Raw genomic sequence first — 27,264 nt, 5'->3', positions numbered from 1 at the left:
TTTGCCCGTCCTTCCTTGGCGGTCGCCTCTCCTTAACCACATGGAGGAAAGAGCCATCCACAGTGTATGGGCTTCAGTGCAGAAGAGGCAAGCCACGTCCAAACCATTAAAAGACTTGCTTCTTTGGCACGCCCTCCCCCAATCTGCCCCTTTGTTATTTGGAAGGCAAACGCTGAGAACCGCTTTATGAATCAGACGGTTGGTTCATCTGGCTCAGAGTTGTGAACACAGACCAAAACCTTGCTTCTCCAGGGTTGTGGGCAAGAGTTTTTCCAAGAGTTTGAGTTATTTTCCATGGGATGATCCACTGGTGGGTTCTAGTTTACAGAATGTACCAAGTGCTTATACCTCATTGGGTTTTAGCTGGGTTGGAAATATGGGTCGCGGATCTGGCACCGTGGGCACTGAACTTCTTAAAAGCTTTGTGTTCGTTCAAGAGTGAGATAAGCTGTGACAATAGAAAGGCAGATATTAAACATTTACGTGCATGGAGTGGGTTAATGAAATATTAACATTAATAGGAAAGCTATTAATAATGCTTCTGAGAGTTAAGTCTTGGGCTGCCTGTGGGCACGTGGGGGGCATGGACTTCAGTCCAGCTGCTGCTTATTCTTAAATGTGCCCCCTTTATAAAGAGACCCATCCTGCAGCGGGAGCAGCCATTCTTCTCTCTGGAGTGTGACATTTCGCTTGCCTCGAAGGAGCTTCGCAGACCGAACGGTCCCTAGGTCTGGTTACAGCAAGTCCTCTCTGGGTCCCCGGGGAAAGGCGAGGGGTGGAGAAAAGTGCGGCCTTCGATCTGCCTGTGAGTCAGCCGGCCCTCTGGCCCCCTCCAGGTGTTGGAGGAAGGCTGCCTCATTCCCGCCAGGGCCGGGTAAGAGCCGTGGACGTGGATGGGCTGTGCTGGAGGGGGAGGAAGGCCAGGTGGCTTCTCCTCTTGGCAGCCCTCCTTAAAAGCCCACGGGGAAGTGTAGGAGGATCGGGTGGGACTCCTTGGTTGGAAGCAGCAGCTCGCTCTCCCTGGTGGGAGGTGGGTGGGCAGAGGCCAGGGCCAGGGCCACGGCGAGGGAGGACGTCTGCGGGTTTCTGGAAGGCTGACGGGCCCCTCCCTGCTGATCTCCAACCCAGCAGGGCTCACCTGGGCAGAGGGGGTAGGGCGAATGCCCATTCTGCAGCCTTCAGGCAGGCCGGTCCAACTCGGGGCCCCAGCTCTGATTTTCTCAAGCCCAGCCCTCGCGTCCCAAACGGCTGCCTTCTGGCGGCGTGTCCGGCATTGGCCGCGGTGCTCGCCTCAGGCCCTTTCCTTCCAAAGCTGACTCGGTTTCCCTTCAGAGCCTCTGTTGGAAGCCAGGCCAGGATGGACAATCGGATATTTCCAGCAAAGGCATCTGTAGTGCTTACATTTCCCACGTTGCCAAGAATAAAACAGAGTTAAACTAAGGCAGGCGGAAGGATTGGAGGAGAAATAATCGCTTGGAAATTAACTTCCCAGGTGACTTGTTCTTTCCCTACCGCGTGTGCTCTCCGGCTCTCCCCTTCTCCGGCGCGCTCTTCTTGTGAGAGCCATTAAGCAGCAGCAGACAATTAGAATCGGGGCATAACACTGCCGAGAGGCGAGTTCAGAGTGGGAATAACGCTCTGCCTTCTTTAATAGCATTAGAGATGCTTCGCTTTTATAAACTTCTCCTTGCTGGAACAACACCGAGGCCGTTAAACACAACAAGCGGAATAGGAAGGAGGGAACTGTCCTTGGTGGGTCAGTGTAGGTGGGAAAAACCTTGTTGGCAATACCACAGGTGTTGATTTTTGGGGGGGGGACCCTTAAAGCCAAACTGCGCCACTGTATCTCTAACTTCCTCGCTCCTACAGCATTATGCTTTTTTTTAAAGTCTTGGAAAACAGACGTTTAAGATACTCTACCCAGTGTCTTGTCTCTGTTAGCCAGGTTGGGAATTAAAGTGTGTTTTCCCTTCGCTCTCTGCTAACAGCAGGGCACGCTGCTGGCCTTAAGGGTCTCCGTGGGCTGAACCTGATTATAGACTCTGATGAGACCGTGGCTAGAATGAGGGAAGGTGAAGGAAAACCCTTTTGCAGAGAATCCAGGCCTACAGATACAGTCGTGCCCTGTTATCCAATTAATTATTAACACTTAAATACTTTGCAACCATAGGAGAAAGGGGGAATTGCACACATACAATAGTACACGTAATCCAAATTTCTCCGTCTTTCTCAAACCCGGACTCCTGAGAGCCAGATGCTCACTCAGATGTAGAAAGAGCCGAGTCGCCTAATTGACGGAACGTGCGTCCGCTTCCAACCTTGCAGGACCAATCTCCGTGCGACCGTAAAAATATGCAATATCCATTTCCATTGTCCTCCTGTTAGTTTCCAAGCTGTTAGCCTATAAATCAGAAGAACACGAGCATCTAGAAAATCCACGGAGGCCTCCAGAAGAAAATTAATATGTGAAATCGCTTCCGTCCGAATGGGTGATGCTACAGCACACGTCCGGCTCCCGTGAGCCAACCTGGCGGCTCGTGCGAAGGCCGGGCCTCCTCTTCCTCCACCCTTGCTCCCGTCTCCAGGGGGGCAAAGAAGGGTTGGCTTGCTCTCCGTCGGCGTGTAGAACGATTTCAGTTGCGCCATGCCCCGTAGATGATCTGGATGCTGGGGGGGGTTCTGGTTGGTATCGGGTGGTGCTCCGAAGGACACAGATGCCGTTGAAGTATTTTACTCCCACCCCACCCCCAGCACAGGCTTCCTGCACTCCTTTCGCCTCTTTCCGTCTGCTTTCCTGGCCCAAAAGAGAACAGCCGAGCCCCCCTTCCACCTGCTTCAGCAATGCAGCCCCTCACCAAGGGCCGTTAATGGGTGTGGCAGGCTCTGAGCTCACCTTTTGTCCCCACCGAGGGGGGATGCCCTGGCCCTGGCAGCTCCCGGGCTCTTCTGGCCCCGCCTCCCTTTTGTTCCTCAGGGAGACATCCCGCCCTGGGGGCTCCTGCCCCTGCGGTCCCCTGGCAACCCTCCTGGCCGCCTGCCGCGAGGTCCCCAACTGAACCCCTCTGGGTTGCTCCAGGGAAGGGCCGGGGGACGGGGAGCCTCGGATTTGGGGGTCTCAGTGGGAGCTGGGCTGGCTGCTCCTCCCTGCCTATGTCTTAGGTCTTTGCCGGGGGGGGGGTGAGGTGGTGGAAGCGGGCTGTGCTGACCTACTTTCCAAATGGAGCTTCCTGGCTACCTGCGAGGAGGAAGAAGAGATGGAAACATCTGGAGGGGGAAGGCGGGGGGGCTGTTGCAGCGTAATCTGGGGACAGCTCCTGCCGAGCTCTCGTGCGGTGGGCAAATGCTATCGTTGGGTACTTCTGCCCCTCCGGCATGCAACGGGCAAGCCCCTCTGGACCTGAAAGAAATTTGGCCCCCCTGCTTAGGGGGACGGCGCCTTTGGGTCATCTTTTTCTGTTTTCCTCTTGCTGAAGTGGGTTGTCTTCTCGCTTCCCCCCCCCGCAGAAATTCATGGGAAAGAAAAAAGTAGACCAGGTTGTACATACGTTAAAAGCTTTATTTTCTCCCGAGAAGCAGCCATCTCTTGGCTTCAGCCGTCTCCCTTGAAAAATGGGGGGGGGGGATGCTCTGGGCCTACCCTACAGGGCTGGTTTTAGGGGTTGCTGGGAGAAGGTTGGCACAGTTTTAGGGATCGAGGCAAGTGCTGCGCAGGAGCAGGGAACAAAGGCCCACCGGGAGTGTGCCCCCATCAGCTCTCCCCTCGCTCTCGCTCTTCCTCCGTCCTCTGCGCAGCTGCCCTGCCAGCCTCCGGCGACCCCTTTGTCTTTCCGCCTGGCTGAGCCCTTTCAGGAGGATTAAACTGCCCCAGGGGAGAAGGAAGGGGGGGTGAGGGCTCCACCCCCAGGTCAAGGGGGGTCTCCCCCGGGGACAGGTGGGAGCTTGGGACCCCCCAAACAGAGGGGCCCCTGCAGCTCTTTGGGGCACGCCAGGGGGCCTGTGGGCATGGAGGGGGCCTTCTGAATAGCGGCCCTGCCCGGCGGGGGGGCTTTGGATGCCCGGGCGGGCGGGCGGGCGGGCAGGCCACCGTGGGGCTGGCAAGATAATTGGATTCCTCGGGCCTCTGATTTATAAAAGGAGGTGAAGCGGGAGGGAGGCGGGACGGAAAAATTCTCTCCCCAGTGAAAGGAAGAGCGATTGCGGATTCCAGCATGCGGAGAGGCGGTTAACCCCCATCTCCCCGGCTCGGTCTCAGGCAGCCGCCTTTCTCCCCAGCCGCCCCCCTCTCCGGCAGCAGGCCTCTTCCAGCCCCTCGGCGTCGGAAAAGGGGCCCACGGCCCGTGGCTGCGGCCCGCCCCTCTGAGGTTTTGGGGGTGGGTGGGAGCGCCCCCTTTTCCAAGATTCCTCCAGGGCTGGCACAGCTTTTCACAGTCTCTGGGCTTGGGGCAAAAGAGAACAGGGAGGGTTGCCCTGGTGGGCTCTGTAAAAATGGCTCCCTTGCCCGTCTGGGGCAGGCTGCAAATTGAAGCCCCCTCGTGCCCCCCCTTCTCCCTAATTCAGGCATTGCTGTGCGTGTCCCTCTTTGCGCCTGAGCTGAGCAAGTTGGCCATGCCAGCCTCTGGAATTGTCACAGAGGGAGGGAGGAAACAGACCGAGCGCCCCGCACGGGTCTTGCTTTGGCTACGCTCTGCCACTGCTGCAACCGTGTGGGGCTTCCCAGGAGGCAGAGGGTGCCTCTGCGCGGCTCCATCTTGGGGCCCCGGGGCCTCGGCTATGGGGCAGCAAAAGCCTGGAGGTGGGGTGCCCAGAGCGCTGCCCAAATGGGCTCCCCAGCCTAGCGGAGAGGCCTGAGGGGCACCTCTTAGGCACTCCCCGCAGGGTGATGTCTTACAGACGGAGCCAGGAAGGGGAGGCTGTGCAAAGCAGGGGGAGGCGGGTGTGTGGCCCCAGTTGACCCAGAGGCCTCTTCCAGGAGGGGTAGCACGCCTGGCACAGCCCATAAAATCGGTGGCATAAATCCAGCTTCGGAAAGACCAGGCAGTGGAGCATTTCTTGGGGGCAGGCTACTAGTTTTGGGGTTTGCTGGAAGAAGGCTGTGTTTGTTTTTCTGACGTCTTTAAATATATACACACACAATCTACACAAACATATGTAGTGGTAACTTGGGAATGCTGGCTAAACAGCAGCGTTGTTCTCATCGGCACGGACCGTTCCCGCTCTCTGCCCCTCTCTTTCACGGGAAGGTGGCGTTTTCTTTTGTTAGCGTCTCAGTCGTATCGGTCGCCCGCCCGCCCTTCTGCGTCCACAAAAATAAATCTTGTGCTCGTCCCAAGTTTTAAGTCAACGTTGGAAGGTGTTCCAGCGGCTGTTTCTCATCTGCCAGATAAAATGGGGGCTTCGGGTGCTGGTGGGTGCTCTGCTGAGGTCCCTCCAAAGCAGGAGAAAGTTTCAGCGGCTCCTTGGGGCCTGAGGCTGCCGGCAGCTCGGAGGCTCCCCGGGACATGCAGGGCAGGCGAGCGGGCTGGCACCATGCTCCCCCTTACGGAAGAGCCGGGCCCAGGCCGGTCCTTCTCCAGCCCCGCGTCCTTGCCAGCGGCCGCTGCGCCGAGAGGAGGCAGATGTCCGGCCGGCTTCCTCCCCTCCCGGGGAGAGGCGGCCTCGCCTGTTCCCGGCCCCCGGGCCCCTTTGGCCTCGACCCCACCGCAGCGCGCTGCTTTCCCAGAGCCTCGGTGGCTCCAGAGATCCAGCGCCAGGCCCTGGGATGCTGGCTTGATCCGGTTCCCCAGCAAAGCCCCGAATTCAGCCCTGGAGGTTTATCTGCTTATCCGCACACGCCTTCTCCTCCTCTGCCGCTGCCTCTCACTCCAGACAAATGGAGCTGTTTGCTGCGAGGCCGCCGCCGTAATGCTGCTCCTTCATTTCAGGGGCTCTTCCTGCCCCCCCGCCCGCTCTCCTCCGGGCACAGTTCTCTCCCTGTCTTTGTGCGCGGAAAGCAGAATAATTTGTTCAGGGTTGGGGGGAAATTCATATATTGGTTTTTGAAGCCTGAGGTCCGATGGAGCTTTTTAATAATCTTCATAATAATCTGATAATGATAATGTTATTTATTAGGTGGAAAATGTTTAGGACACTTTGAGAAGGGAAAATAAGAGTCAATTTCTGTGTGTCAGCCCAGGCTTGTATTTATAGCTCCTCTTGACATCATTTTAATTGAAATTTTTCCTTATGTTTTTTCTGGACTAATTACGGTTCCCTCCTGCACACCCAGCAGGGCCAGAAATGTGCTCCCCCCCCGCCCTCCCTCTTAGGATGCTCCTGCAGAGGGCTTGGGAGGGCGGCTGTCCTCCTCTTAATTGATTGGGGTGATGAGGGTGGCAGGGGTTTGACGAATGCCCGCTCATTAGCTGTCTCTTCAAATTACTCCCCGCCTCTGGCAGATAGATCCCTGGACTCCCCTTGGGCCCGGGTTGTGTGGAAGAGGCCACAAGCCCAGCTGCAGTTGGGGATGGGGGGGGGACAAGGGATCGCCCCCTCCCTCCCTGGACGAAGAATTTGGGAGCCGAGCGAATGAATAGTAGGTGCAACAGAGCCCAGACATGTGAGATGGGCAAACTGGAGCTGAGCTGATTGCTGCGCCCCGCAAAATGTAGCTGTGAAACCAGGGGTGCTCGGCACACGTGCGTGCGCACACACACACACACACATCCTGGGGAGATCAGACATTTTGCAACAAGCCGTGGCAGATGGGTCCAGAAAGAATTTGTCTGCTGTGGCAGATGGGTCCAGAAAGAATTTGTCTGCTGTCCTTCGGGCGGGAGGAAGGCTTAACCCTGTAGGACGTTTGCGCCAAGGCTCCTGGAGGGCAGGGAGAGAAGGCTGGAGACTCGGGGGGCGCTGAGGACGTGCCTGGCGTGAGATTTCTCCCTCCCACCCCTCTTCCTGGAAGCCAAGGAGAGCGTCTGCCGGCCAGAGGCAGCCCACTGTGGCCAGCCTGGGGTTCAGGAGCTGGCCCAGGGGGTTCACACAGCACGCTTGACTCTACTAAAATGACGCTGGAGCGGGTGGTCTGGACACTGGTGGGAAACCCGGGCTTCGTCCTAGCAGGTTGTGGGAACCAGGTTGGTGCATTAAGAGGCGCTGTCTGTTCGAGGGACCTTTGGGCTTCCTTAATGCCAGGCAGGTTGGAGTTCAGCCAAGAGGGGTGTCCGTCCTGCGCCAGGCAGGAGGCGGATCAGTCCGGAGGGTCTCCAGCCTGCCCCCCGGGAGCCCCGGACCGGGCCAGGCTTCGGCCTCAGGGCACGTCTTTTCCCGCTCAGAGCCAGGAGGGTGCCCATCCCGGGCACATAGGGTGGCCGTGGGCCTGCCTCCTCCTGAGCTCCCAGGCTCGCCTTCTTCCTCTCCCGGGAGAACTGCTGCTGCTGCTGGTTCTTTTTCCTTTTTGCCAAGAGATTGGAAAGTGAAATTGATTGAGTCTGACGTCCAGCAAAGGTGTTTTCCGCTCGTTTGGATGTGAAAAGCCCCGTCTTGTGGCTGGGAAATAATGGAGGTGGAATATTTGATCAGGCTGGGAAATGAGGTGCTAAATTTGTTGTGAGATTGGTGTCAAAACCAATCGAGGCCCTTTGCTCCTGTTGGGAAAGCCGGTTAAATGAGAAATCACGAGGTGAGCCGGTCCACGGAGACAGAGTTCGGGCGGAGGGGCCGAGAGAGCAGCCGCAGACCCCTCGCCTGCCACGGAGGCGGCTTTGGTTCGGGCGGAGGGGCCGAGCGGGCGGTCGGGGGCACCAAGACCCTGCCAGTCCCGAGAGGGGCGCTTGCGTAAGCCTGGGGTTGCTTGGTGAGGTGCCAAGATCTCTCAATACCAGCTTTAAAGCTACACTGAGCGCTTCCTCAGGAGCAATAAGGGGAGATCCGCTTGTCATCCTTCTCCCACTGGCTCCCCGGTTATTTCTGAGCTGGCAGCACTCAAGCAACAGTTTGAGGCAACAGTTCTGGCATCTGTAATCCGTGCACGTTTGCAGCTTTGATCCTAGCACCCTTTAATTATTTACTCTTAATATCCGTGCTGCCCTGTTGCTTTGCCTTTGAATTAACATTTAGGGCCCTCCTTTTCCCAGGCGAGAATTAATGCACTTAAGCCGCACGTGTTACAAGGTCCAGGCGCCCCCCAAGCGTCCCCTTCTTCTGCTGCTTGGAAGCCGGGGAGGGCAGGCCCTGCGTTAACACTGGCTCCGTGCAGCCTCTGCCCGCCTCGCGCCCCCCGGAGAGCGCAGCCCGTGGGTGCTTCAGGGGCATCCTCGAAGGAAGAGGAGGCCGGGGGGGGGGATCGCAAGGGGGTGCTGGAGGCCTGAAGTCACAGCTGGCTTCGGGTCCCCCGGGGAGGCTCCGAGGAGCCCCGTCTGCGTCCATCTGCAGAGTGGCTGAACCTTTTCTAAAGCTGATGCTCTCCGGCTCACGACGGTTAGGTGTGGGGGGGCAGCAACCTCTACCCAGGACCACAAGAGCTTATCCCCATGTTTCTGGGAGGCTGGGATTAGAAGGAGTCTGCCAAAGACATTTGCAAAGGCATTTTCAGGAGTTTAACAGGCTGCCTTTACTGGTTTTTACTGGTGCCGCCTGTCCACAAGCTGAGAAGCTACCGAGTTCTCTGCAGGGAATGAAAAGCGCCGTAGTTGCCACCAAGACCGTGAATGCATTAGCAGCTCGTCTGTAAGATGAGGATCACGATATGGCCTACACCGCAGGGTTGTCCTTGGGGTGAATGTGGGTGGAAGGCTTGGGAGGCTTTGCGATGCCCCATCCTTCCCCCAAAGCAGGAGAGTGGCCCTCACAGACACCCGCCAGAGGCTGAATGCCAGGGGGATCGTGAAGCCCAGATTAATCCGCCTGCGAACGTCTTCCAGCTCCCAGGCTTTGGATTCTTCCCCTTCGGCCTAAGCGCTCAGCTCCTTCCAGTGGCGACTGATAATCCCACCCCCGTCTTTGTCTTTCCTCCTCCGCCGATTTGAATGCCCTTGAACGGAGATTAGACAAACCCTCTCAAGTTGGCCCTCAGCCACAATATGGCTGGTTTGTTTTCAGTTTAATGTCTCGAACAGTCATTGTGGTTTGTAAACTGTGATTTATGGCTCCCTGTGCCATATGAATGCTGCCAGTTTGCTCTCCCTGCCAGCAGACCACGACTCAGCGGGGCATGCAAACCGGGTGGGCGTTTCGGAGGATAAAGACTGCCGGGTCCCTGGGCTCCGCTGCCCGCCCTCTTGCCCAGCGTGGAGCGTTCCTAACCTTGTGGCATCTGCAACGGATCGCTCAGGGTGTCCCCGAACTCTTGAGCCTTGTTGCCAAAAGGAAACAGAGCCCGAAGCGGGGGGGGAGGTGTAAGCGCTCTCCACAGGCCCCCTCCCCAGGTGGGGTCTGAAGATTGGTCTTTAGGGTCCGCTGGCAGGTGGATTCTGCCGCAGCCCAGAGGGCACCCTGAGGACACAGAGCCCCGTCAGCTGGGCTTGCAAACTAGCTAGCGTGCAGGGAGAGGGCCGGCCTGAGTGAGGGGTGCCCACCGGGAGACCCCTGTGCCCATCCGCAGAGAGTGCCTGTGCGCCTGGCAGCCTACAGATCCAGAAACAGACGCTCCCCTGGCATGCAAGGGCAACAGCTCCGGGGTGAGTTTTGATGTTACCGAATCAAGATGTCTGGCTGCTGAGACGTTCTCATCTTTTGTGTTTCGTGCCTGTCAAAACACCACCTCCCCTTTCTCCTTTCTCTTTCCGTTTCCCAGACCTAAATTTGTTCATCGCCAGTTAGTTGGCAGACTTTTGTTCCATCTCCTCTTTGAACCCAAGTCAGCTGTCGTGCTGCTTCTTCCCCAGCCCCTTCTTCTGGGCTGGAGGGGGCTTTTCTGTGGGGCGAGTGGGCCGAAGGAAGGAGAGGAGGATCTAAGGAGGGCATCCGAGCCGGGCATCCAGCTTACAGCATCCCCGGCAGGTGGCACACGAGGGCTTTATGGCAGGGCGGGTAGCCCTTTAGTGCTGCTTAACCCCCCAGGAGGGTCAAAAAGCAAAACTGGAGCTGCAGGAAAGGCAGTTCTGATCCTTCTGGGGTCTTCCTTCACACACCCCTCCCCATCCTGGATTCACGCCATCTCTTTCCTCCTCTTGTTTGCACCCAGCCAAGGGCACCTCGCAGGTCCGCCCTCCCTCCCTCCCTCTCCCCCTTTCTCCAAAATACCAGAAGTCAAGGGCGGTGCGATGGTCTTATTTCCATGTTTATTGGAGGGAGGGGAGCAGTGTATATGTTGCTTTTATAGAAGGAGAGAAGTGAGCGGCTTGGGGAAAAAGCTTAAATTTAAAAGAGGGAGAGGAAAAAGGGCGATAAAAAACCCAAAGTCTGGGGCAGAGAGATTTAGTTCCTTCTGAAAGCTGTTGGTGGAAATGAAAAGCTTTTCTTTGGGCCCTGGCATTAATAGTGAGAGGAGAGAGATTGGAGCTGAGCAGCCTAAGGCTTTAATCAGCCCTCCCTTTGACAAATCGAGGGGGCACGGCTTGAGGGGAGCCCCCCTTGCTTTGTTCTAGTGCTGCCTTTAGTCTTCTCTCGGCTGGGGGCAGGAGGGCCCCCCTCCCCGCTTCCTGCCTTGAGCCGAGGGCCAGGAGGGCCGTGCCCCGAGGAAAGCGTGCCCCACATGTGCTTGTGCAGGAGAACTCACCACCCCAGCAGGCTGGGTGCAAGCGCTTTTTAACGTTGCTAAAGTGTCCCATAAGTTAATCTCTCTCTGAGGACATCTGCCAAGCGATATGGGGTTCAGAAAAACAGGGGCTTTTCTACAGCCTCCTTCCAGGAAAGGCTCACCTGGTGCCACCTGGTGTTCTTTGGGGAGTTGAAAAGAAGCTTCGGTCTTCCAGGATTTTAGGGAACCCATTTGAAGCTGTTGAATAGATTCTGGATGGGGCATTTAAATGTTTTAAGCCCTGCATAATCAGTGTGATTGGGACTCAGTTGCCCTCAGCTGCCCGCCACCCTGGTCAGTGTTCAGAGGCGATGGGAGTTGTAGTCCATTAACAGCTAGAGGTTCAGCCTCCAGCACTAGAAGCTGACCCACTTTCTGCAGCTTCTTCTGGAAATTCTGATCCGCTCAGCATCCCTGAATCTTGGCTCCAGGCAGCCTGCGACATTCCCCGCGCGTCCTCCTCTTCTGCATCTCGAGCCATGGAGCCCTCAGACAAGCTTCCAGGCCTGGAGGTGGCCAGGCTCGTGGCAGGGTGGGAGGTGGGGGGGCTCTGAGGGGCGCTCCGTGCCTCTCCGAGGGGGTGGCCGGGGCCGTGAACCATCCTGCTCCCCACTGCTGCCAGAGAGGGAGGCCAAACACGGTGTGCTTTTTAAGCAGCGATGCTTTTGGGAAGAGGCGCGAGCTCTTGAACACGGGGCCTCGGTGACCAGGGAAGACTTTGAATCAGGACATCAGGGAGCGCCAGGCGTGTGTTGCCTCCTCCCGCCCCCTCCCTCTTCTCTCAAAGGGCCTGCAATTCCCGGGGGCTGGATCCGGGGCGCGTGGAAGTTGTGTGCTTTGGAGAAGGTCTTGGGGTCGAAGGAGAAGACCTGCCTGGCTGGGTCCAGAATGGGGTGGCGCCAACCTACATTTTCCCCTTGCTCCAAACCATGTGGAGGTTGGCTTTCTCAGAAATTTTGTTCTGGTTTCCAGCTTGGGAGGAGCATTACGCCCGTGTCGAACAGCACTGCCCTCGCCAAGTTCAATCCTGTTACCCCGCCAGCCAGCTGGCTTTTCTGCTCCCGTTTGCATCATGACCTGTAAAGGATGCTGGGCAACGTTTGCCCACCGGTTTGCATTTGGGCTGAAGCATCCGAGTCTGGCTTGCATTTTGCACATCTGGGGGAAGGAATGGCAGCTTTGGGAGCCGAAGGGCTGTGGAGAAAGGGGACTTTTGGCCCAGCAAATTTTTTTCTCTCCATACACAAATTATTTCTTGTGACGTGCGCTGGCCGTTATTTCTTCCTGGGCTCAACAATCAATAGGACTGCAGCGTTTTCTCTTATCTGGAGAGAAGTGACAGCAACCCTAAATGAAATCTCTCTGCAGTGTGTGCTTATCATGGCTATAATTCTGTTCCGCCGGTGAAGGACCCGATCTGTGGCTTGCATGAAGAAGCGGGGGGGGGGGGTCTGTGTGTGCATGTGCGCGCGCACCTGTGCTCACACCGTGTGTGTGTGTGTGTGTGTGTGTGTGTGTGATGCAAGAGGCAGAATAGTCTTGCTGGGTCCAAAATATAACACCACCTCGCAGCAGCCCTGCAAAGTAGACACAGTCATTCCTGTTGCGTGTTTATTGCCGTTAATAAAAGTGCCACTATGTTTTCCAAGTGGTTAGGGTTGCTGTTTTTAAGTCAACTACCACAGGCAGCATTTACATTAAAAAACAAGCAAGCAGGGAGAGACAGGGAATCAAAGCCGATCAAGGGTCAGACCTCGGTCACTCTCTGTCTTGGCTGTGGCTTCCCTCCCGTAAAGCCTTCCTCTGGAGGAGGCAGCTGGGGGAAAGCGGCATTCCATGCCCGGTGCCGTGGTTCGCTCTTCCCCTCATCGCTTGGGGTCTGGGCGTTGTGGGCGACCAGCTCGAAATGCTCGACCGGCACGTCGTGCAATGCAATGGAGGGGGGCGGCCTGCCATGGCTCGCGCAGAGGCTGGAGCCGGAGGGCCAAGGGGTCCTCTGCCGGGTGGGGGAATGGCCTTTGGGGCCCTGCTTGCCTGCTCCCCTTCGGGTCTTTCTTTGGGTGCTGAGGGGGTGAGACCTCTTGAGTGTTTCGCATTCGTTGCTGGGGGGAAACGCGTCCTTACAGATGTTCCAGCGGGGTGGGAAACCCGTCAAAGCGTTCAGTGTTTTCGATGGCGCTGCTGAGTGGATTGAAAGCTGGCCCTGAAGCCGCCGGCCTGGGGAATTGGGGGACATTCAGGTGTTTTCTGGGTGCCAGAAAGTGCCTCCTTTGGTTTGGGGGCCCTTTAATCCCCCTGCCGGCTCTGCCGTGGTTATCCTTCCATCAGTAGTTCTCAATTCTCCGGGGCTGCAACAGCAGCCTCTGGCTGATTAATACATTGACTGGACCCCCCTTTTTAAAATCCAATTCAGAAGCAAACGCCAATTAATTAGGTGACACATTTTTAACATGTTAATGATTATTTCAACAAATCCTTCGGAAAAGAAAAGGCTCCCCCAGATGGCGGGTACAGATGGCGAAGAGGCATTCCGGGGGACGGGCATGCAGGCGAGAGGAGAGGGAAGCAATCCTGCCTTTGTGGGTGGCGTTGGTGCAGCGGCACCCCTCTCTCAGGATGGGAAGGGCGCTTCTCCTGCCCCTTCCGCGTCCTGCCAGTCTAGACTTACCCGGTGGGTTCGTTCAACCATCGCAGCGCTGCAGCTTGCGAGCGAGTCTGTTGGGGTCCGTGGCTTCAAGAAGGTTTCTAGCTTTGCGTTCACCCTTGCTTGCCCCCAAGCCCCCAAATCTCTTGCATCTGGCTTACAGCTCCAAACTCGCAGAGAGGCCCCCCGGATTTCGTGAGAATCTCCTTTCTGCATCCTCTTATCAAACTCCCTAGTGTGGACCCCCCTCTCCCGATCGGCACTGGTTCAGCTGCAAGTCTCCTCCCCTCCTTTTCTGGGTTATGGAGGGAGGGCGACTATGGCTGAGGAAGAAGGCTCCTGGGGGCCTGGGGACGCTGGTGAGCTGGGAGAGGGGCTTCTCTGCCCCCAAAGCGAGGAGGAATCCCGCAGGGCCCTTCTCCTGGGCCAGCGTGATCTCTGTCGCACACGGGCAAAGTCACCAGGGCTGGCGTCTGAGAGCGAGACGCGAGGAACCCCTGGGCGTCTCCTGCTCTTGAACGGATCCTGGGAAGCCCGGCGGGGTTGCCCCGAATCGGAGCGCTTTCGGGAACCGAAAAGCTCTTCATCTGGGCTAATCGACTGATCCGTTCGCCAGCAGCCCAGGGAAACGGTCACATTTTTAGACTGGCGTTCCCAGCAGACCCGGTGCATCCTCTTGGGGGCTGCTGTTGCACCTTGGACAAACCTAGTTATTTTTAAGCAGGCATACGAGGCCCTTGAGAGTTTGGAGTTCTCCTTCGGCTCCCACCACCAGAGACAGTTTGTGGTGCCGCTGAACTTGGGTCAGATAATCAGGACGGCTTCCCTCTGCCGGTCCGTCTCCCAGGGCCTCGGGCTGATGGTCCACTGGCCGTGTGACCAGCCGTGCTCTTCTGGCAGGCAAGCGGGTGGCTCGGGGCAGGAGGAGAGGGCGCAGAGGTTGCTTTTGGCACCCCCAGCCTCTCCGGCAAGATGGGGGGCAGCTCCCCCTCCTGCCTCATGGGTGGGGTGGCCAAGACAGGCTTTGTAGAGCTCCACCTGCTGGCCAGGGCAGCAACGGCAGGCCTCCTGCACCTTTCCGGCCTTCCGCCTTCCACAAAAATGGGAAAAACACCCAGAATTGATGGCAGAGCACCTGTGTTTCCCGTAGGTGGCATGATACGGACCTTGGAAGCGGCCTGCCAGTTAGGCTGCTCAGTGTATCCTGGCTCTGGCAATGCCCAACCGTAGCTGGCCCCTTTGCTCATTGCCATTCTCAACGGCTCTAAGGTAGACTGCCCTTGTTCATGGCTGCTCTACAGACCCGATCCCCTGGATTAAACAAAGACACAAGAATCTCAACCCCCCTCTTTCTCCTCCTCCTCCTCTCAGTTCTCCAGACCCGCTTCATTGAGGAACCCGAGGACCAGACAGTCGTCGCGGGGCAGAGGGTGGTGCTGTCCTGCGTGGTGCTGAACTACTCCGGGATTGTGCAGTGGACCAAAGATGGCCTGGCGCTGGGAATGGGACAAGGCCTCAGAGGTGAGGCTTTCCTCTCCCGGGGATATTCCTCCCAGAATATCTTCTCTGGAAGTTGTCCGCCTCCCTGCAACTTGCCTGCCCCACACCTGCGAAGGCGCTTCGTGCTCTGAAGATGCCAGCTGCCCCGGAGACAGGGCGTGGGTGGGGGCAAGACCGGTGAACGAGAGGACCCTTTCTTCCCCTCCCCTCCCCTCCCCTCCCCTCCCCGCATCAGCCGGGCCTCCTTCCAGCCCGCTTCGCTCCCACGCAGCCCAGCAGCGCCACCTCTCCGGCCCAGAGAGCTGACTGACGGAGCCCCCAATTCATCTGCCCCTTCTTATTAATTAATTTGGCAGCTTTCTGCGATTTTTTATTCCACAGACGTCTGCCTAGCCTGCTTTCATTCCTCACAAGTGATCATCCACTGTTTAAGACACTTGAATTTTATACCAAGGTGACCCGACTCAATGCAGAAGAAAAAACCTGCTTTGGGGGCCTGTTCGGCTCATTCTCCTGCGTTGCTTGGGGTGGGGCAGTGAACTAGGCTGGGCCGTGGGCCCCCATCTCTTGGCCACTGGGAATGGTGCCACTCACGTGCTTCCCACATGTCTTCTTGGTTGGGGAGGTTATGTATGTTCAAGCTCTCCTTGGAGACATCCTAAGGACTAGGAACTTACCTATAGCCACTGAGTGTTGAGCCCAGTGCTACATTCAGACCAAATCCTGTGGAAATGTCCAGAGGGTGCAGGTGGGAGGGAAGGTGGGGTGGGGTGTCCCCCAAATCTGTTGTGGAGGCAATGCTGCCCAACGGACATTCACTCACAAATACTGTGCACGAGTAAATGATGGAGTTCGCAGGTGGGCTGGAAGAGGCTTTGCAGGGCCCTGCTGAGTCCAGGCGGAGCAGAAAGCGGGCAAAACGGAACGGAGGTGCTGCCGGGGAAGGGACGGTGAGGCCGGCCGGGGACCAGGCCCCGCTCTGCTCGGCGTTGCGTGTTGCCCGGCTGCCTGCTCACCCGCCTCTCTTTCCTCAGCCTGGCCACGCTACCGGATCATCGGGGCTACGGATTCCGGCCAGTTCAACCTGGAGATCACTGATGCGGAGCTCTCCGACGATGCCTTATATGAGTGCCAGGCCACAGAGGCTGCCCTGCGATCGCGGCGTGCCAAGCTGACAGTCCTCAGTGAGTGTTTACCCGGGGGGGGGTCCCGAGTTTGGTTTTGAGCACTTCTCCTTCTGCCCTCCAATGTGATCCGTTTGTTGGAGAAAGCCCGTCCCCCTGAAAGGGAGGCGTCTTTTGTCGCTGGCCCTGATCCCTTTATAGGGAGCGCTTTCAGCAGCCAGGGCTGGCCCTCCCCGGAGCCTGGAGTCCCGGAAGGAGGCTGCAGCCAGCAAGCGCCTCGCCTCGTTCCTCACTTGGGGAGAAATGCGTGGCTCCTGCTTGGGGAAACATGTCTGGAGCCCACCAACTCGGCCTCCCCTCCCCTCTTCCCTCCCGTCCCACGTGCTGGTGTTCCCTCCCGTGGACTGCGTGCACCCCCCCTCCGTTAATGCGTTAATATATATTCATGGCCAGCTAGAATTACAGCGGCTCCGGGTGCTGAATTTTTTCCCTTTTCAGAGCTTCATAAAAAGTGGGGGGGAATGGGGATTTCTGCTGATTTCCCACTGCCTTTTCCACCGGGAACTGGAGGGTAGCTAAAAGATGGAGCCTCGTTTGCCCCTTCTTTTCCTTGGGGTGGGGAGACCCCGTGGCTCCGCCTGGCTCAGCCAGGCTTGTCCCCCCCTGCCCCGCCTGCCCCCTCGTCCATTTCCTGTTCAGGGCCAGGAGCCGGGCCCTTGGGCTGGGCCGACCCAATCCCTCTTCCCTGGAACAAAGTCTTTGCCGTGTCGGTGTTATTACTTTTAAGTGAAAGAGTAATAAATCAGCCGTGATCTTCTCTTGATCTAAGAAAGATGGATCCATCACAGGAACAGGCAAGGCTCTTCATCTTCTGCATGACGGTTGCCGGGCTGAATCTTCCGGGGGGGGGAGAAAGAGGGAGGACTCGATCAGAGTCCTTCTTGCCAGTGATGCATCTCCAGGATCCCAGAATTGCCTGCCTGTTTCCTCCTCTCCCTTGAGGGGCTGGGAGACCCCCCCTCTCCTCCGGCTCGCTTCTACTGAGCTAGTTTTAAAATTAGACTGCTTGAAAGAAAGATGAGGGAAGGCAAGATGTGTGTGCCTTTTGATCTGTGCGCCGTGCACTTCTCTCCAGAGACGGCCAGTCCTGCTGCTCTTTCTCTCTCCTGGCCCAGCTGTGACGCAGCTGCCCATTGCAGCACCCCCAGCGGGGAGGGGCCCCAACTCCGTCTCTGCACAAGAGTTGGGGCCCCAAACCGCTGGGCTTCTGTTGAGGATCCGGGTTGTGACCTGTGGACATGGTTGGCTGTCTCTGCTTCCCTTGCAGTTCCCCCCGAAGACCCTGTGATTGACGGGGCCCCCGAGATCCTGCTCCGTGCAGGCACACCGCACAACCTCACCTGCCGGGCGCAAAACGCCAAGCCCGCAGCCTCGATCGTCTGGTTCCGCGATGGGTTGCCGCAGTCCGAAGCTGCCACCGCCACGGTACGCTGGGCGGCTGCGGCGGGAGGGCTGCGTGGGGCCTGAATGCCCTTTGAGAAGTTGACCCTCCTCGGCGCGATCCGAGGCCGAGGTCTGCAGTGGAACTAGTGCGGGAGCTCAGTGCGCCCCAGCCTGGTGCCCTCCAGACGTATCGGACTGCAACCCTCCTAATTCCCAGCCAGCCTCTCTTGAGACGCTCAGAGGTGCTGCAGATCCCGCCTCTGTGCCCTCAGCGCTGTGTGAGAAGGGCGAATCCTGCCCGGCTGCAAATGGGTTCCTTGCCACCTCCTCCCCCCTCGGGGGAGCGCTTCCCTCCCCCCGCCCCATTCTTAATTTCATTTCTCTCCAGCAACTGCAGAATAACCTTCCCACTGGCAGCCTCGTCAGCCTACTCACTCCTGCGAGGGCCGTTTTTCGCTCATTAATCCCCAAGCAGTTTATGGCGCGTTGACATTAATTTGGGCGACCTCGTTGGGCATTTAATAGGCATGGCTGAAACGGCCTGGAAAGGCTTTGGTTCCAGGCTAATTTGGAAGTGATGATTGGCGCAATTACCCCCCGCTTCGTGGCAGGGCACAGGAAGGGCTCCTGGGCACCGCAGCAGGTTTCCTTTTGGGGAATCTTTCTAACAAGGCTCTGTGGTGCAGCTTCGCTTCTGATACCCCTTTGCAGAAGCCTCCCCTGGGGACCGCCTAGACCAAAGAGGACTCCGGGATCCCTTGCGGGGTGGGGGGGGCGGGTATTCCCCAGAGTACAGTGCAGGCCAGTCTTGAGCCCGGGGAGGGAGGCTGCGCCAGGGTGAGCTGTGCCTTTCTGACGGAGGAGAGAGTCCAGGCCTTGGGCTAGAGGGCCTGATGGCTCCCCTTGGCCATCTTCCCACGCTCCCTGCTCCTGTTGCCGCTCCAGGAGGTCCTGATGGATGGAAAGAGAGAGACCACCATTAGCCACCTGCTCATCACGCCCACCGACCTGGACATCGGGCGAGTCTACGTGTGCCGTTGCAGCAACGATGCCATCCCTGCGGGCAAGGAGGCCTCCATCAAGCTGAATGTTCACCGTAAGGAGAGCCCCTTTGGGGCCCCGGGCCCCAAGCCTTCACAGAAGGCTTTTGTTCAGAAGGGGCTCCTCCTAGCCGTGGAGGAAGGGGAGGAGCACGGCTGGCTTGCCCGGGACGGGCTCGGGTTCGGGGGCTGGCAGAGTTGGAAGAGAAGAGACGGCAGAGTCTCTTGTTAATATTTGCTTCTGGAGTTCATCTGGCTGGGACAGTGGGAGCTTTAGCCGGCTGGCGCATGGCATGGCATGGCCAGCCTAGCTGCAGGCCCCTCCGGGAGCCTGGCAAAGGAGGATGCTTCTGCAGCGCGCCTAGGAGGAATTTGGCGGCAGTCAAAGGCCCTGCAGCCGTTAGCCAGACGGCAAGAAATCTGGGGTGTTGCTGACCACAGCGGCTTCCAAACCACTGTTTGGTCACAGCTGACAACAGTTGGCGGTCGCAGGCCCCGATCAAAGCGAAACACGCAGCCGTCAGCCGCGGGGCTGCTAACAGTTCCTTCTGCACGGCAGACCCTCCGACGGTGACGCTGTCCATCCAGCCGCAGACGGTGCAGGAAGGCGAACGAGTCACCTTCACCTGCTTGGCCAACGCCAATCCGGAGATCAAAGGCTACAGGTGAGCTGGGCGCTGCTCTCGAGAGGGGCAGGGGGGCTGGTGGGCATCCAGAGCCTCCACTGCTTTTTCAGGGGGGCTCCTCTGGCTCCCCAAATGCCGGGCCCGATGGGATGTCTGTCCTCCAACCCTGCCAGGTGGGCCAAAGGCGGAACGATTATTGAGGACGCCAAGGAGAACAAATATGAGACGCAGGTGGATTACACCTTCTTTACGGAGCCTGTCTCTTGCGAAGTGCGCAACGACGTGGGCAGCACCAACGTCAGCACTCTGGTGGACGTCCATTGTGAGTGGAGGGCCGAGGCTGCCCTGCCGGGCCGTGCGAGCCATGAGGCTGGAGAGGGCAACCCTTTCCGGGCAAGCCGCGCCTCCTTCCCGCGGCCCCTCCCACTTCCAGCCCAAACCTTTCAACCCCCACCTGCACTCCCGACAAGGTCCCGGGCTCCCTGGTTCCACTTGGGCCCTTGAGGGAGGAGGGGCCGCTCCCTTGGCGTCTCTTACCCTGCTCTCCTCTGCCAGTCGCTCCTCGGATCGTGGTGGATCCAAAGCCCACGACTACTGACATCGGCTCGGACGTCACCCTCACCTGCGTGTGGACCGGGAACCCCCCCCTCACCCTCACCTGGGCCAGGAAGGAATCCAACATGGTGCGCCCCTCCCTGTGTCCGGGGCGGGGGGCGTCTGGTCTCAGAAGCCGGCCCAGAGCTGGGTGGGGGTTGAAACCGTGTCCCAACTGGGTTTTCTTGGGAGGGAGGAAAGCCGCTGCCCCTTGCTGGGCCCACCCTCTCTCCCCTCCGCCAAAGGCATCTTGCCTCTGTTTGCCCCCCAGATACTCAGCAACAGCAACCAGCTGTACCTGAAGTCCGTCACGCAGGCAGACGCGGGGCTGTACGTCTGCAAGGCCATCGTGCCGCGGATCGGGGTGGGTGAGCGCGAAGTGGCCCTTTTTGTCAACGGTGAGTGACGGAGGGACGCCGTCCGCCGACTGGGCGAGGCTGCAGGGGGGAGCTGCTTTGGAGGCCCCAAGGCTCGTCTTTCCCTGGGGAGGGAAAGGAATGGGGGGCGCCCTTAGGGGAGAGAAAACCCCTCCGCCGGGCGACTTAGCAGCAGGATCTGACCTCAGGGGGTTGAAGCGGAAGCAGTTCCTTAGTCCTCCTCGCAGTCCTCTCTAAACACCTCCGAGACTGTGCCGACTGCTCACCTGGGTAGGTGGTTTCCGAGCCAAAGGGGCAGAGCAGAGCAGAGCGCTGGTGGCTCAAAGGTCTATAAACCACCATTCCCAACAAACCACCATTCTTTTCCTTCTGGCGGAGGAGAGGCCGCCACCCAGGGGTAACCCCTTTGCTGTCCTTCCCCCACGTTTTCCCCAGGTCCTCCTATCATTTCCAGCGATTCGGTCCAGTATGCCGTGCGGGGCGACCGAGGGAAAGTGGAATGCTTCATCGGGAGCACCCCCCTCCCCGACCGAATAGTGAGTCCTTCCATGGCGCCGGGGGGGCCCACGTTAGCGAGACCGGTTTGCAAGAGGAATGCCGGGAGCCTTTAGGAATTTGGGGTCTCCCGAAGGAGACCTGGATGGGTGGCTGGTGGATTTCAAGAGCGGCTTTCTCTTCTCCCCCCCGGTGGTCCCACCCCGCTCGAAGGCGTGGGGCTGGAAGGAGAACATCTTGGAGGCCGGCACGCTGGAGCGCTACACCGTCGAGCGGAGCAACACCGGGGACGGGGTGCTCTCCACGCTCACCATCAACAACGTGATGGAGGTGGACTTCCAGACACGCTACAACTGCACCGCCTGGAACGCCTTCGGGCCGCGGACGGCCATCATCCAGCTGGAGGAGAAAGGTGGGCGGAGGAGGAGCCAGGTGGCGAGGGCCGGGAGGGCCCTCCTTGCAGCCCTTCCGCTGCCTGCAGGCCGCCCCCGTGCCCCGGGGAAGCTCACGAGCGGGTTGGGAAAGGGAGGCCGACCCGCCCAGCACCGGCGGCCCTGAGCGTGCAGGCCTCAGCGGTCCGCGGTCCACGTTCACACCTCGCGACCCGCCCCAGGGAGCGTCCTGCCTTCGGGTGGCGCTGCTGAGCGTGGAAGGGCGTGGCTGGTTCTCCTTTGGCCTCTCCCTGGGGCTGCTCCTCTTTCCTCGCCACTCGCCCTCCAGGAGGAGGTGGCACGGCGCGTCTGCGACTCCGAACGTGAAGAGAGAGAGCAGAGAGTGAAGCCTTTTTTTTTTTTATTTAGCTCTTTTATTCTTAAAAAAATCTTACCAAACATTGAACAGCGAGTCAAAGCGGGTTACAAATACAGATGTGCATGATCATATTGTCATATGTCCAATATATCCAGATATATATGTATCATCAATAAAAATAAAACATCACATATCATTTAATTAAACTTCTTAACTTTTTCTATTACTCTTTTTCATATTTACTCTCTTTGTTGTTGTTCAGTCGTGTCCGACTCTTCGTGACCCCATGAACCATATTGCGCCAGGCCTCCCCGGCCTTCACTGCCTCCCTGAGTTTGCTCAGTTTCATGCTGCCATATTTTATAGTATTCAGTATCTTCCCGAGATGTGAAGCCTTGATCGACTGAGGGGGCCTCGTTTTCACATCACTTCCCATTTCCCCTTCACAGAGGTTTTGCCAGTGGGCATAATTGCTGGTGCCACCATTGGAGCTGGTATTTTGCTCATCTTCTGCTTCCTCGCGCTGGGCTGTTTCCTGTACCGACGGCGCAAAGGGAGTGAGTGTCTGGCGTTCGTGGGATAACCGGGTCGTGCCGGATGAGGCGACAGTAGCCAGTATTTATTTAGCGGCAGGCTGCTCCTAGCTGGGGAAGCTCCTTTTAGTCATTTGCCCGAAGCTCAGCTTCCGTGGTCCTTTGTTTCTCTCATTTCCTTTTCGAGCCGAGCCCGTGGATGACCCGCGTTCCATCAGTCAGGTCAGGGTTGAATCTAGCGCCCACGTTGTGTGGGAATGCCACGTAAGATGGGCGACGCCTTCTGACCTGCTTCCCCGGCACCCGCCTTGCCCTTCCTCCTGCCAGCTGGACCTGGCAACGCAAAACTTTGTCCGAAAGGCCCCAGGCGGCTCCAAGCGGCTCTTTTCTCAGCACGCCGGATGGGATTTAGTCGGGTGGGGAAACTAGTTGGGTGCTGTTTCTGCCCCCCGGCAGGAAGAGCCACTCCCTGAGGGGAATAGTGCTTAGCGCTGGAAACCCCGGGGCTCTTCAGCTGCCAGGCATCAAAAATGGGCTGAATTTTTCTCTTCTGCCCAGGCCGAAAAGATGTGACCCTGCGCAAGTTGGACATCAAAGTGGAGACGGTGAACCGGGAGCCCCTGACGCTGCACACGGACCGGGAGGAGGACACGGCCAGTGTCTCCACTGCAGCGCGCGTCATGAAAGCCATTTACTCGGTTAGAGGCCCTCCCACCCGCTCCCTTCACCCCAAATGTGGGAGGAAAAGGAGTGAGGGGGCACCCGGGCTGCTCCACAGCTCCCACTGCCATTTCTTCGTTAACTTGACCGTTTGTGGGCTCGTCCGGAAACCTGAGGGTCGGAAGTCGTGGCAAATACTGTTCTTCTTTTGGCCCTTTGAAATTATGGCCCAGATCAAGGAGAGGGGGGTGGCTGTGGCTTGCGATCTGGTTGGGAAATGTGTTAAGCCCCTCCAGGCAGCCATTGTGGATTAAGTACGGGATGCAGCGTGAAGGGCCAGAGCTCAGGAAAAATGTGTGTGTGCGAGAGAGAGCAATGTAGTGGTCGTGAAACACACTTGCAAAATGCCGTTGTGAAACGGTGAGCATGGCAGGCTCATGGCATAATAGGGCCGTCTCTGGAAAACAGCTGGCTGTCGCTCGCACGAGGCGAAATCCCACCACCAGCGAGGTTTACATGGGACCCCACGGGAACATAACGGGGGCAAAATTGTCCTTCAGACCGATACAAAGAGCAGCAGACAGGTATTGCCAGGCTAAAATGTGGGGTCTTTCTCTCCCCCCATCCCCACTCTGCAGTCATTCAAGGACGACGTGGACCTGAAGCAGGACTTGCGTTGTGACACCGTTGACACGCGGGAAGAGTACGAGCTGAAGGTAAGAGGGAGGCTGCCGGTCCCACCACCGTCCCCCTTCCACCGCCTCCCGGTCAGGCTGGGGCCTTCCTTTCTTGCTCCCTGCCACGGGGCAGCTGAGGAGTGTGGGTGAGAGTCCGGTTGACCCTGGGAGAGTTCGGGCCCTTTCCTGTGGGGGACGTGCTCCCTGGGGCCGCTGTGGCCACAAAGCAAAGAGCCTTGCGAGTTCTTGAGAAGACCCTCGCTGAAGCGGTGCGTCTCAGGGCCGCGCTCCCACCTTCGGCCAGTGGCAACAGCAGCCACCACCACAACACGCTTGGCGGGGCGCCTCCCACCGCCTGGCAGAGCGCTGTTTTTCTGGTCGCAATTTTCGTTTCCGCGCTTCGTTCTTTGCGCCCAGCAGCGGTTGCGACGCCGCAGTGCTAGGCAGTCGAAGCGCTCCACCGCTGTGCTGCTCCACCGGTCGCTTTCTGTCCCTGCTCGCCCTCCAGGATCCAACCAATGGCTACTACAACGTTCGTGCCCATGAGGACAGGCCGTCCTCCCGTACGGTGCTCTACACGGACTACCGTGCCCCCGGCCCGGCTCGGTACGACGCTCGACCGTCTTCGCGCCTCTCCCACTCCAGCGGCTATGCCCAGCTCAGCACCTACAGCCGCGGCCCGGCCTCCGAGTACAGCGGTGACCCGGTCCCGGGACCCACGCCGGGCACGACCACTGCCGACACGGCTAGCCAGCTGTCCTATGAAAACTACGGGGGGCACGCAGGCTTCCCGCCGAGTGCCGGCTATGCCACCTACCGCCTGGGCTACACCCAGCCTCCGCCACCCGCCCTGGACCGGGCAGCCTACGACACGTATGACCCCCTGGGAAAGTACACCACGGCAACCCGCTTTTCGTACACCTCCTCGGACTACGGGCAGCGTTTCCAGCAGCGTATGCAGACTCATGTCTGAACTGGGAGTTACGTCCTGGTGGGGTGCAGGTACCTCATGACTGTCCCCTGATATTCAGGGGGCTCTTCCCCCCTCCCTGGCCTCTCTCCAGGCTGGACTCACATTCCATGCAGCGTGGCACCTCCTCCCCCACTGAGGACAACACAGTGGCACCTGTCCCGCTGTTCTTGCGTGGTTTCTTCCTTGCTGCTTTAACTCTCCGGGGGTTCCTTTGCGAGGGTCCAGTTTCTCCAGGCGCCCTTCCACAAAAGGGTCCCCCTTTCCTCTTTGTGAAAGACAGATACGGGAGGGGGCAGTGGCGCCAATCCAGAGAGTGGGGCAGCCACAGAGCAGTGATTTTCTCCATCCTGCCTCTTTTGAAACTCCTGTTCCATTTGACCGAAAGAAGAGGCACCCGTTGGCAGGATCAGACAAAAGCAGCGGGCGACGTCCCACACAGGGCACTGGTGGGCCAACCCAATTTGGCATCGTGAGGCCTAGGGCTGGGGGTAGCTGCCAAGTGGGGGTATCTGTCGGCTTTTAGCCCTGTCTCTCCCTGGACAAGCCAGGGTCAGGACTGCCTCTGGTACAATGGCGTGCGTCCTTAAAACCACCCTTAAGAGCTGGTTCGCAAATGGGGCTGGGAATTATTGAACTTGAAGTCCGTACACCTCGCAGAGCCCCTGCTGCTGAAGGCGGATGGAGAGAAAATTCTGCCCATCTCAGCCACCACTGAGCATTGGGCAAATTTTGGTACGAAATGGACTCCTGGGGGGGTGTTTCTCTCCCCTCCCCCTTTCTGGAAGGTGTTAATGAAACCTGCCCCCCAAGGGGGTCCTGGATGGAGCAGTTGTGGGAGCGCAGGGCAGGAAGGGAGGGGGAATCCTGGAGGTTGCTCTCAGGTGCCCCCCCGCCCACAGAAGGGCCACTCAGGACCAACCAAGCCTGCCTGCCAGGCCATAACCGAGGGCCTCTTCTGGAGCCGGAAATGGAGGCTAAAGAGCTGCAGGACGTGGCACTGTGGGTCCCCCGCAAAGCTTCTGCCATGGTAGCCGCCCTGGAGGAAGCCTCTTCTGCCCCCACCCCCACCCTGGGGGGCTTGCTTGAGCCCCCTCCGCCGCCGTCGCCGCCTGGCTCTCCTCTCTCAGGCGCAGCCCTGCTGCAGGACTGGCTGGGAGGGCTGGCGGTGCCGGAGACCAGTCCTTCGGAAGGCTTGTGCCGGACACACTGTCCGTCTGCCCCGGCCCCCCAGCCGCATCCTGAGGGGCCATACCTTACAGGACCCCTTCCCCTCCGTCTGGGAATGAGCTCTGCCCCCCCAGGAGGAAGGTAAGCCCACATTCAGGGCTTCTCTCTCTCTCTGAAGGCTCCGCCTGGGCCCCCAACCGTCGGCCTTTTGCAGAGGGTTGGGTGAAAGCATCCTGTGGTCTGTTGTGTGTCTGTGCAGATGTTCCCCGCACTGTTGTGTCCTCCTTGCTAGGGACTGACTGTAAGCGCTTCGGTCTCCTGTGCCTTAAAACGCTTGCTCTGGTGGGTCCGCTAAGAAGGTAGAGCAAAGTCGGGGGGCAGTTTGCTGGCTCAGAGGTGCCCCAGCCCGTCAACCGGAAGAGAGAGGCGAGACTTGGCTTCTAGGATGCACCAGATCCCCCCCACAAGCCCCCAACTTCCTAGCCCCCCTTGGCACGGTTCATATCTCAGGTGTACATCGGGCCGTGCAAGATGCACAACTGGGAATCACTCCCCCCCCTTACATAACGGTACCTGCTTCCTTTGCATGCCACTTTTCTGGTACTCGAACAGAGCCCTGGGGGACTGCCCTCTGCACATGACTGGGAACTGCTCTCTTAAGAAGGTGCATTGAGGCAGCGCCATCTTCTGGCTGACTCCAGGAAGCGTCCTCTCCTTCTGCAGCTTGGTGGGTGTTGGTGCTATCTGGGGCCCGCTTCATGCTTCCTGTCTCCACGACTGGGCTGGGGCTGGAAGATCCCGAGGAGGCCTTCCATTGATTTACGGGCACTTTCCAAGGGGTGTTTCCAAGGGGTGCCACCTTCTCAGACTGCCCGGTGTCTTCCTTCGGAGACACCTTCGGCTCGGCTGCTCTTGGGGAACCAAGAGAGGTGACTTTGGTGGTTCAGGGTGCAAAGCCAGCTGAAGCTACTGAGATCACGTTGCATTTCTCCCTTCTCTCTTGGAGAGGGCAAGAGAGCCCAAAGGTCTGTCTCACTTTGCAAATTGCTGAATGCCAAGTGGGCACTTGACCAATCTGCCCCACAGGGCCCACCTCCCTTTTTCCACCAGTGATGCTGGGACTGGAGCTTCTGCAGAACCTGCCCTCTGCTCGCCACCCTCATACCGCAAGCACGAAGCGAGGAAACGGGGTGAGTTGAAGAGGAACCGTGCCCTGCACCAGAAGCAGCAGCTCAGGGCCACCTTGGCCCACCAGGTCTAGCCCCACGGCTGCATTCACACAGCACGCGACGCCCTTAGCCTCGTCCTGAATGAGCCCATTTCCTGAGTCATTACGAAATGCCCAGGGTCATGCAGCTTGCTTGGCGGCGAAAAAGCAAATCCGGCTTCATGTTAGCCAAGCTTGCGTGTTATGTGAAGGCGTCTGCTGGAACCTCAGCTGACCTGGCCACGCGGTTAGGCGGACGCAGGCAGTCTCAGCCTCCAGTCAGCAAGAGACGCCGTTTCCCTTCCTCCCCACTCCCCAGTGAACATCCAGAATTTGAGCAATAACTAATTCCAACCCCGAAACGCGCTTCACGACCAGAGCGCCCAGCCATCTGACTTCTCGCGGGTCTTTGGGCACCGGGTGATAACGCGGGGAGATGGCACCCCGGTGTGTTTTTGATTTCTCTCCCTGGAGACCTACATTTGTGACTGTTTCACCACTTCTTCCCCCCCCCATTCTTTTTTAAAAAATTGGTTTCCTTTTCTCATTCTTTTAAAAAAATATTATGTACTATATTTTTAGTCTTAAACACAATATATTATATATAAATATATATATTTAATTTTTATATATATAAAGATAAATGTAAAAAAAAAAGTAAAAAGTGCCCTCTTTATTTTGGCGTTCTCCTTTGATCTCCCTCCCTCCCTCCCTCCCTCCCTCCCTCCTTCCTTCCT

The 27,264-nt window shown here is 58.2% G+C and overlaps 1 protein-coding gene across 1 annotated transcript in view; it reads left to right on the top strand.

Moving 5' to 3' along the window:
* The window catches only part of KIRREL1 (kirre like nephrin family adhesion molecule 1), a 40,242-nt gene extending 13,104 nt beyond the window's left edge, over nucleotides 1-27,138 (top strand). The window contains exons 2-15 of the mRNA XM_088137036.1: nucleotides 14,733-14,882; nucleotides 15,896-16,045; nucleotides 17,313-17,470; nucleotides 18,374-18,524; nucleotides 19,028-19,133; nucleotides 19,268-19,416; nucleotides 19,650-19,777; nucleotides 19,960-20,086; nucleotides 20,501-20,601; nucleotides 20,774-20,972; nucleotides 21,760-21,867; nucleotides 22,402-22,541; nucleotides 23,142-23,219; nucleotides 23,689-27,138. Coding sequence (XP_087993162.1) covers nucleotides 14,733-14,882; nucleotides 15,896-16,045; nucleotides 17,313-17,470; nucleotides 18,374-18,524; nucleotides 19,028-19,133; nucleotides 19,268-19,416; nucleotides 19,650-19,777; nucleotides 19,960-20,086; nucleotides 20,501-20,601; nucleotides 20,774-20,972; nucleotides 21,760-21,867; nucleotides 22,402-22,541; nucleotides 23,142-23,219; nucleotides 23,689-24,153 — 2,210 coding nt within the window. The 3' untranslated portion in view covers nucleotides 24,154-27,138. The remainder of the gene's footprint in view (nucleotides 1-14,732; nucleotides 14,883-15,895; nucleotides 16,046-17,312; nucleotides 17,471-18,373; nucleotides 18,525-19,027; nucleotides 19,134-19,267; nucleotides 19,417-19,649; nucleotides 19,778-19,959; nucleotides 20,087-20,500; nucleotides 20,602-20,773; nucleotides 20,973-21,759; nucleotides 21,868-22,401; nucleotides 22,542-23,141; nucleotides 23,220-23,688) is intronic.
* Nucleotides 27,139-27,264: the final 126 nt, after the last annotated feature.

The sequence above is a fragment of the Python bivittatus genome, unplaced genomic scaffold, assembly GCF_059951505.1.
Source record: "Python bivittatus isolate LINGU-HERP-01145 unplaced genomic scaffold, Pbiv_v1 ctg000180_np1212, whole genome shotgun sequence".
In the NCBI taxonomy this organism is placed as follows: Eukaryota; Metazoa; Chordata; class Lepidosauria; order Squamata; family Pythonidae; genus Python; species Python bivittatus.
Note: the sequence above shows the minus strand (reverse complement) of the source record. Positions and strands in the feature narration are given on the sequence as shown.